Source organism: Haliotis rufescens, unplaced genomic scaffold, assembly GCF_023055435.1.
Source record: "Haliotis rufescens isolate VD_foot unplaced genomic scaffold, xgHalRufe1.0.p SCAF_13, whole genome shotgun sequence".
In the NCBI taxonomy this organism is placed as follows: Eukaryota; Metazoa; Mollusca; class Gastropoda; order Lepetellida; family Haliotidae; genus Haliotis; species Haliotis rufescens.
Window position 1 is genome coordinate 38,589,723 of NW_025963813.1, and position 9,042 is coordinate 38,598,764.

At 39.9% G+C, this 9,042-nt stretch overlaps 1 protein-coding gene and 1 long non-coding RNA gene across 2 annotated transcripts; both read left to right on the forward strand.

Moving 5' to 3' along the window:
- Positions 1–2,016: 2,016 nt before the first annotated feature.
- LOC125378811 lies at positions 2,017–5,792 on the forward strand. Its single transcript, XR_007220516.1, has 3 exons — positions 2,017–2,223; positions 2,453–2,486; positions 5,576–5,792. It is a non-coding gene; the product is annotated as an uncharacterized LOC125378811 (long non-coding RNA).
- A 682-nt stretch (positions 5,793–6,474) lies between these two features.
- Positions 6,475–8,455, forward strand: LOC124121776 (immune-associated nucleotide-binding protein 11-like). Its single transcript, XM_046484841.2, has 3 exons — positions 6,475–7,110; positions 7,412–7,587; positions 7,878–8,455. The coding sequence occupies exons 1-3, from the start codon at positions 6,827–6,829 to the stop codon at positions 8,453–8,455; spliced, it is 1,038 nt and encodes a 345-aa protein (XP_046340797.1). The 5' UTR covers positions 6,475–6,826.
- Positions 8,456–9,042: the final 587 nt, after the last annotated feature.

The following is a 9,042-nucleotide window of genomic DNA, read 5'->3' on the forward strand; positions in this document are numbered from 1 at the left end:
TCCTCGAATTGGCAGGCCACGCGTAACCAATAATCGACAAGACAACTGGATTGGAACAACACACCTACGAAATTGATTCCAGCCAGCGGCAGTGACTGCAGGAAGCATCTCTGGCCTTCGACGAATATCTTCACAAACCGTCCGGACAAGTTCTATTCACTGACGAGTCTTGTTTTCACCTCAGCCACAGCGATGGAAGGATTTGAGTGTACAGACGTCGAGGTGAACGTTACGTCAATCATTGTGTCATGGAAGATGATCAGTTCGGGGGCGACAGCATTATGGTATGGGGTGGACTTACAGCAAGACAGGGGGCCCATTTGATAGTGGTAGAGAGAAATCTCAATGGACAGCGCTACCGCGACGAGATCATCGGCCCTGTTGTTGTACCGTTTTTGCGTCATCATGGCAAAGGCATTACCTTTCAACATGACAACGCCCGGCCTCATACTGCTCGACTTGTTCAAGATTCTCTTCAACAAAACAACGTGAATGGCCGGTTCGCTCCCCTGATCTCTCACCAATCGAGCACATGGGGGATGAGATGGATCTGCGCCTTCCACGTCAACCATTTGTTCCACAGACACTCCAGGAACAGATATCCCACATTGATATAATCATAGCTTGTGTCAACTGTGCACCAGCCCACATTGACTGTGGTATAAATATAACTAGTGTCAACTGTATGCTATCCCACATTGACTGTGGTATAATCATAACTTGTGTCAATTGTATGCTATCCCACATTGACTGTGATATAATCATAACTCGTGTCAACTGTATGCTATCCCACATTGACTGTGGTATAAATATAACTAGTGTCAACTGTGTACCAGCCCACATTGACTGTGGTATAATCATAACTTGTGTCAACTGTGTACCAGCCCACATTGACAGTGGTTTAATCATAACTAGTGTCAACTGTGTACCAGCCCACATTGACTGTGGTTTAATCATAACTAGTGTCAACTGTGTACCAGCCCACATTGACTGTGGTATAATCATAACTAGTGTCAACTGTGTACCAGCCCACATTGACTGTGGTATAATCATAACTAGTGTCAACTGTGTACCAGCCCACATTGACTGTGGTTTAATCATAACTAGTGTCAACTGTGTATCAGCCCACATTGACTGTGGTATAATCATAACTAGTGTCAACTGTGTACCAGCCCACATTGACTGTGGTATAATCATAACTAGTGTCAACTGTGTACCAGCCCACATTGACTGTGGTTTAATCATAACTAGTGTCAACTGTATGCTATCCCACATTGACTGTGATATAATCATAACTAGTGTCAACTGTATGCTATCCCACATTGACTGATGTATAATCATAACTTGTGTCAACTGTGCACCAGCCCACATTGACTGATGTATAATCATAACTAGTGTCAACTGTATGCTATCCCACATTGACTGATGTATAATCATAACTTGTGTCAACTGTGCACCAGCCCACATTGACTTATGTATAATCATAACTTGTGTCAACTGTGCACCAGCCCACATTGACTGTGGTATAATTATAACTAGTGTCAACTGTGCACCAGCCCACATTGACTGTGGTATAATCATAATTGTGTCAGCTGTGTATCAGCCCACATTCGATGTGGCATGATCATAACTTAAGTGGACTGTGTACCAGCCCAGATTAGCTATGGTATAATCTCACATCTTACGTCATCTGTTTACCAGCCCTCATTTGCTGTAAATCAATTGTGAGTCGACCACACGTCCCAGAAGTCGTATTGCGCCACTCTAATATCTAGAGAATACTACACTCATTCTCGTTAGATACCATTTTTACGAAACGAGTGGACTGTCAATGGTATCTGACCGAGCGAAACTCGTGTGACGTACGGATTTAGTATCTTACCATCTGCATCTTCACCACGTGGGTAATAAAGCAAAGCACCAACCTCAGATTCACATCAACGTACTACGGCAAGTGTAAGATAAAGATACTTGTACGTCCCACACCTGTTTGACTTCTCACGTGGGGGTATTTGAGCTCGTTTAACACCCCCCCGGCTGAATGATTAATTCGCTTCCTCATTGGTCCTTGCAGTTTAACTTAGCGTTATTACCTCTTGTCAGTTTGCCACTCACTCAAATTCCCAGCCACAGTACATTATCCACGTAGAGCGTTGGTAACACGTATTGAGGATGCCACGGAGAAAACGTGAGGAAGAGGTGCCACACACAACAAACAAACGAGTAAGTTAAACTGTTACACATAATTGTTTTATAAAAAATATGATATAATTTATCCCCACTGGATAGTCTTCGTGTTGAAGATGCAGCAACTTGTCATAATCGGTCAATAGTCACAATAAACATGTTATTGTATGGTTGTACCGGTAATATTGATATTGTTATAATAATTGTACTTAGAAGAAAACGTTTAACGGATGAGAAAAAATAATTTCTGTTATTTTTTAAACAGCCCAAGATGTCTGGTCCAAGAGAGCATATCAAAGGTTGGTGGAATAAATTTGTACATGTTATATATAAGGTACGGTGAGGAATGATCTTTACTCACGTGTACAGTTATCCCGGGCGACTACAAGAGCGTGCTCGGGATGTTTACATTTAACTCACTGTCAATCGATTCCCTCGGACATCAACAAGTAAGCACTGTGACAGATGACGCTGATACGGCAATTTGGAGATGGGGTTAGTAGGTTGGGTATGGTGGAGGTGGGGTCGGGGTGGTGTGGTTGAGTGGGGTGTTAAATCCAGTGATTAACATCATTAACATCGATCCACGCAATTGGGATCGATGACATTTATCAACCAAGTCAGCGAGCCTGACCACTCGATCCCGTTAGTCGCCTTTTACGACAAGCATAGGCGCCTTTTACGGCAAGTATGGGTTGCTGAAGATCTATTCTACCCCGGAATCTTCATGGGTCCTGAGGGGATTGTGCTGCCAGTCTAACTTAACATCATTTGCATTGGTTTTAGGGTACATGTAAGCCTGTTTCATAGTTGATCTATCGATTCCATTACCACAAAACAAGACATTCTCGAACCTTATATCTAAATCGTTTCAGCGAGTAATATATATTTTACATGAGATGTCCGATGCCTTACCTAAAAATGAGTCATCTAGTCACCTTTGATGTGAAGAGTTTATATATCCGATTGATGAAACCCAAAGTGAATTCTAGAATGCATTAACACATTTATCATTTCATTCGTAAATGTTACACTGCTACTTTACAAATTCAGTACATTTTGATATTTCACAGTTGTAATTTATGACGTCATAAGTTTAACGTCACTCATATGTCATTGTCAGTTACACCGAAGAGCTGTCATGAGACAGTGAAGGTACTATGTCTAGAACTGATATAAATTGATATAAAGATGATGATGGATTAACTTGGACTTCATTATTTCCTTATATACCCCCCCCCCCCCCCCCCCCCCCCCTTCCTCCCTCTCTCTCTATATATATACATATATATAAACAAGTGATTTCGTGCTTGTGAAAATTCCTTGGTGTAAAGAAGAGCCGTTCGACGGCGAACGATCTTGTGTGGATAAAGGAGTTTTGACAAGCACGAATTTCTGGAACTGTTTTACATACAAGGTATATAGCCACAAACATATCTTGTACATAAACAAACTCGATGGCTTGTTTGCAGATCCATGTCACAACTGTCAAGGCTTTTTGGACAAAAGTCAGATCTCTCCTGACGTGACATGTCTTCATATCCAGATACATGAAAAGTACAAAGATCGTCTTAAGTTACACATCGAAAACTTGTATAGTCATGGATCTTCTTCCGTGGTTCTCAAGTTTGAAGGAAAATACGCTATCCCAGCAGTCCATGATGTCATTAGAACTACTAAAGAAACTCTCAAGAGATTAGATAGTACTGCAGTTGACAAGGGTCTTCGATATACAGTGGAGGGAAAAGAGCTCAGAGGATCAAATGTGATGCTGATAAATATTTCTTGCGCTGTATGTTCGAGGTGCACCTCAGAAGTGAGAAAAGATGCGACGGGAAAAGTGTTGAGTATGCACATGGACATAGCAGCCGTCAACAGTAAATCAAAGAAACAGAAAAAAGAAAATCCTAACCTCGATGATGAACGGAGAGCAATTATGAATGGCTTCATACGAAATGTGTGTGCTCTACAAAACGTTTCTGGTGGTGGAAGTATTATTGTACATTTCCTAGGTAAGGACACGAAGGATCCAGGAACATACATTGGAGGGTTTGATGAGATGGTAAATACAAAACTGAATCAACTTTTACCGCCAGGCGAACTATTTGTAAATAACTTCAAACGGAAACATTTGAAAGGCAGGGGTTATGTGATAAAGTTTGACGTTGCATCAAGCAGAACATTATCCACTATGGACATGAAGACCAAACTACCTCTGGACGATTGTCTTCTAGAGCTTGATCTGCCGAGTCTTAGAACATTCATGAGGACTCTGTCATCAAGATGTCAGCAAGAAAGGAACAAGCAACAACTTCAACAACAGAGGGATAATGATCTTGTCGATCTGCATGAAAGTAGGCATGTGCAGCTGAAGAGGTTTCCTCCTGTCGGGCCTGATTTGAGTCACAGAAATGCAACAGACATAATCTGGGACCAACTGAAGTTAGGTGAAAACATCAGTGCATTTGCCAAACTGGAAGAGGGTGGAACTTATTACTGTGGGATAGCCGAAGAGGTTCGAGAACTAAAACGATATCAAACTAAATATTCAGAAACAAGAGGCATTCCTCTTCCAAACGGACCGACAGGAGATGTGGAAGCCTTTCTGAAGGAGAAGATTGAGAAGGAAATGGTTGCAGTGACTGAACATTTCGATGTTGATAAAATGCAAAACTATTCAAAATCAGTCAGCATCAAAACAGAACCTCATGAGGGGATGATCCTAGTTGTACATGTGCCTGCTTATCGAGGACTTCTATTTTTTGATAAATGTGGACCGGAACGTATAGATATGATGATACTGTAGACATTGTGAGACGCCTAGCTTTAGATGAATGGTGTAAAGTAATAAAACAATATCATAACATGCAATGAACATGCTCGATGCCTTAAAGGCAATTAAAAAGAGTGTTAGAAACACAAGCATAAGGGCAGATATTTGATGAAGGTGTTTTTGTAATGATTGTGAGTTTTTTAATAAACTTGTTTATCTGTATAAACTGTTGTGTTTTATCTTTTGTTGTAAATTATCGATGTGTCTCAACAGTGAACTCATGACATTCGTCTTATTGTAAACTAATTAAGTATAAGACTAGTCATCATTCCCGATTCTATTCCAATCAGAGACACGTTACATCTTGAACACTTCTTATTTGTTAAAGTAAGTGAATCAATATTCTAGTTATGTCACGATGGTCTGCAAATAATTGGTTGATATTTGAAACGTACCATGCAATTGGGTACTCGTATGCATACACACATTTAGAAAGTCAGAGAGTCTGACCACTGGTTCCAACTCATTCCCAGAATCAATACAGAAAACAACAACTACCAAACTACCTCAAAGACCTCAGAACCTTTTTCCTAAATCTGTTCATGTTAATTTCAGGATCAGATACAGGCAGTGAAATACACCAGCTGAAATTACCATGCAGTGATCCATTTCCTCCAACTACCTACTACCTTGGTGACAGTTTCGATGATGCTCTGACATATTTTACACAAGGTACAGAATAACAAACACTTTACAAGTATTTACAGACTCTGTGTCTTGCGAATGAATATCATACTTACAAGATTCAAGCACAGATATTCCGTAATTCTGTAAAAATATATTATGCTACCAATTATAAGTTTCTCAAAGCACTGCGTGGCATTTCAGAACAACATAATATGTTGACGTAATCTTGTACATATCTCTACAGTTCAACAATGTCATTGCACATTAAGTCTACTGACCATTAGCTGAGAGAATCGCGAATATGATCTCATCCTCATATTGAAGGAATGTTGCAAAGTCCAGCGTTTAACGAACAACAAACTGAACAAACGGATCTATTCAATTATAAACACAAGAAAGCAGTTACAAATGAAGCCGATTTTGTTCGAACCTTTTGTCTAATTTCTATGATGTCAAGTTGGTTGATGAACCGTGACATTAAGAGTTCAGACACAGTGATTTCTATTACATAATATGTATATTACATGTTCCGAGGAATTTACAGGAGCTCATTTATTTAAAAAGAATGTTTTTCATTGAAGGCACCCTGATCTAAGCCTCTGTAACTCGCTGTGTGCGGTGCAACCATTGGTCAAGCAATGTTGCACTGGTCTTTGTTACGAATGCTAGTTTTGTTCCCTTTATGACTGTTGGTTTGCCTGCTCGCTGTTCATATGTAACTACATACACATAACTATATAAACCTTTACTTACACAGAGCAAGCAATGCTTCCAGTGAACTTTGTCAGCGTCCTCAAGAAGGAACATCCACATGTGGTGAAACGAGTGGCTGAATTATTAGAATACAATAGAGGGGGCATTGCTTTATTTGGTCGGTCGCTGGCAACAACCTTAAACTTGCCTTGTCACAAACCACCTGATGTTTTGCAGTGTGACGTATTGATCATCACACAAAAGTGCCTACCTTTTGTTATATCTTTCTCATCTGAAACAGTTGATGCTATTGACAAATATAATGCTGAATTGAGGGTGATTTTTGGAAAATACACAGCAGAAAGGTTCACTTTCATCTTTTTGGCCACTGACGAGAAAATATATGGGAAAAAGATCAAATTTCACTCCACTGTCCATAAAAGAAGGTCTACGGTAATTGTATCCTGCTTTCCTGATCAAAAACACATGACCGATTCCAAATTTGAAGGGCTGAGGAATGCTTTAACAGCTACAGCTGCAAGAACAAGTATTCCTATGGCACCTAAAGAAGGGGGAAAGGGATCGTTTTGGGTTTTGATGAAAGAACAGTTTTCAAAGTTACTTAACAATGTTGATCTACGCCAACCATTAGATGTATCTAAAACACTTCATGGGAAAACAGTGTTCATGTTTGAAGCTGCCCTACGACTAGAACGCAGTGGTAAAACACTGCTCATCTGTGACAGCGTGGAGGAAAAGACCAAACGAAAGTAGGTTTGCAGACAACATACTTCATATGCTCCATCACAGCTATTGTAATACTGTATCAGGCATGATATATTAAGCTGATAGGGTTTGCATATAACTATGTTGATTGATAATTACCAGCACAGAGGCTGCTAAAGCAGTCTAACATAAGGAGGTATTCTTCACAATTAACAGGTGTAGAGGCTAGTGCTGATTTCTTTGCAACATCTTCAACTGTGTATAACAATAACACGTATACTAACATGTAATCTTTGCGTGATGGAAGTGTTAAGATATGAGAGTAAAGAACATGCCATCTTTCAGTCATGCCCCAGCTGAAGTGACCATCGAGACAATTGACTCCTTCCGTCAGTCTGGTCAGGACTGGTCACAGTTCAAGTACATCGTTGTAGCTGCCACACGTCACCAGTTCAAGGACATTCAGGACACGTTGAAGGCACTTAGGACTCCAATATGGAGGATCTACGAACGTGACGAAGGTTAGTAACGATTAGATTATAATCATGCCTGTGAACACAAGAATATTTTTATCCTAATTTCTTTCAATCCCTTGCAGATGCCTTCTTTCACTTCAAGGTTGTGAATTGCCATGAATAATATTATAGATATGAGAATATTTAATACAGAATCAGTTTACCTTTTTTCAAAACGTAAACTATAGTTCCCTGATGGTTCCTGATGGAAATTGATAGCAGTACATTTACTTCTGCTGAATGAAGCTAGATACATTACACAGAAAAAAAAGTAAATTGCTGCATATTTGTTTCAGTTGAAATCCCCACAGAAACTGTGAGTGTTGGGCTCATAGGCTATCCAAAGACAGGGAAAAGTCTTCTCGCGAATGCAATTGCAGGTAAGAAACTGTTCGATGCTGGATTACAGAAACCCAGAGCGGTATGTCAGGAGAAACGCGCAAGAATTGGTAACAGGGCAATTCAAATATTGGACACACCTGGATTTTCGTTCAAACAGAACATTAAGAGAACAGTCGATGTGGTGGTGACAAAGGCAAGTTCCATTGATGCCTTCTTGCTTGTCGTGAAAGCATCTCCAATGACATATAACGAAGAACTGCTCCTCAAACATGTCAGATCTATTGCGGGGAAGTTCATGTCACATAAAATAGTGCTCGTGCTTACAACATTAGATGACAACCTCACTTTGAAGGAATACCTAGAGAACATTCCTAATTTCCTGAAAGACTTCCTCCAGTTCTGCAACAACCCACCTGTGCTTTTCAATGTCAACATTGGGACACAGTCCGAGAAGGCAAATGATCAAAGACGAGAATTGTTTAGGATTATAGGAGAAACATACATGGGAAACCTGTGCAAGAGAATAAACTAAATGTGAACACGATTCGACAGAAAGTAACTGAAGCAATCTGTGAACTGTCACTCTTTACACACATATCATACATACCCATTGTTGTGTATGAATGAAAATTGTATTTGTTTGTCTAGTGATACCGACACATAATGTTGAGGTGGCGACCCAGATACAGTGTGACCTACCTTATAAATGCGTATGTGTCCGTCCGTTAACCGTTTCAGGAGCAGGACTCTAAATCCGTTAAAATTATTGTTGACACTTTCTATACACGCCGGTCTAGTGGTGAACGTATACTCTTATACTTATCTGATATGTTTGTTTATTGCACAGACTAGTGTTAATTTTTTTATTTTGTTTTGGGCACATTACTGCCACAGGCTCTACAATGCATTAAGCAGGATTTTATGAACGCATCACGAGACGACTTGCCTACTCACAAGGTCAATATTGTTATTCTCACTTTTATTACAATCGTGTGGGTTTAAACGAAAAAAATCAGTTATGTCTTATGATTGAAATGTTAGCTATTTTCTAACAGTTTGTGTCTATTGAACACATTTGACATGACATCTGTACCAAGTGTACCATGTTGCTTTAGTTGA

Coding starts and splice junctions, on each gene's coding strand:
- LOC124121776 (XM_046484841.2), top strand. CDS start 6,827: ATGACCGATTCCAAATTTGAAGGGCTGAGGAATGCTTTAACAGCTACA. Junction 7,111..7,411: donor GAGGAAAAGACCAAACGAAA/GTAGGTTTGCAG, acceptor GCCATCTTTCAG/TCATGCCCCAGCTGAAGTGA. Junction 7,588..7,877: donor GATCTACGAACGTGACGAAG/GTTAGTAACGAT, acceptor TATTTGTTTCAG/TTGAAATCCCCACAGAAACT.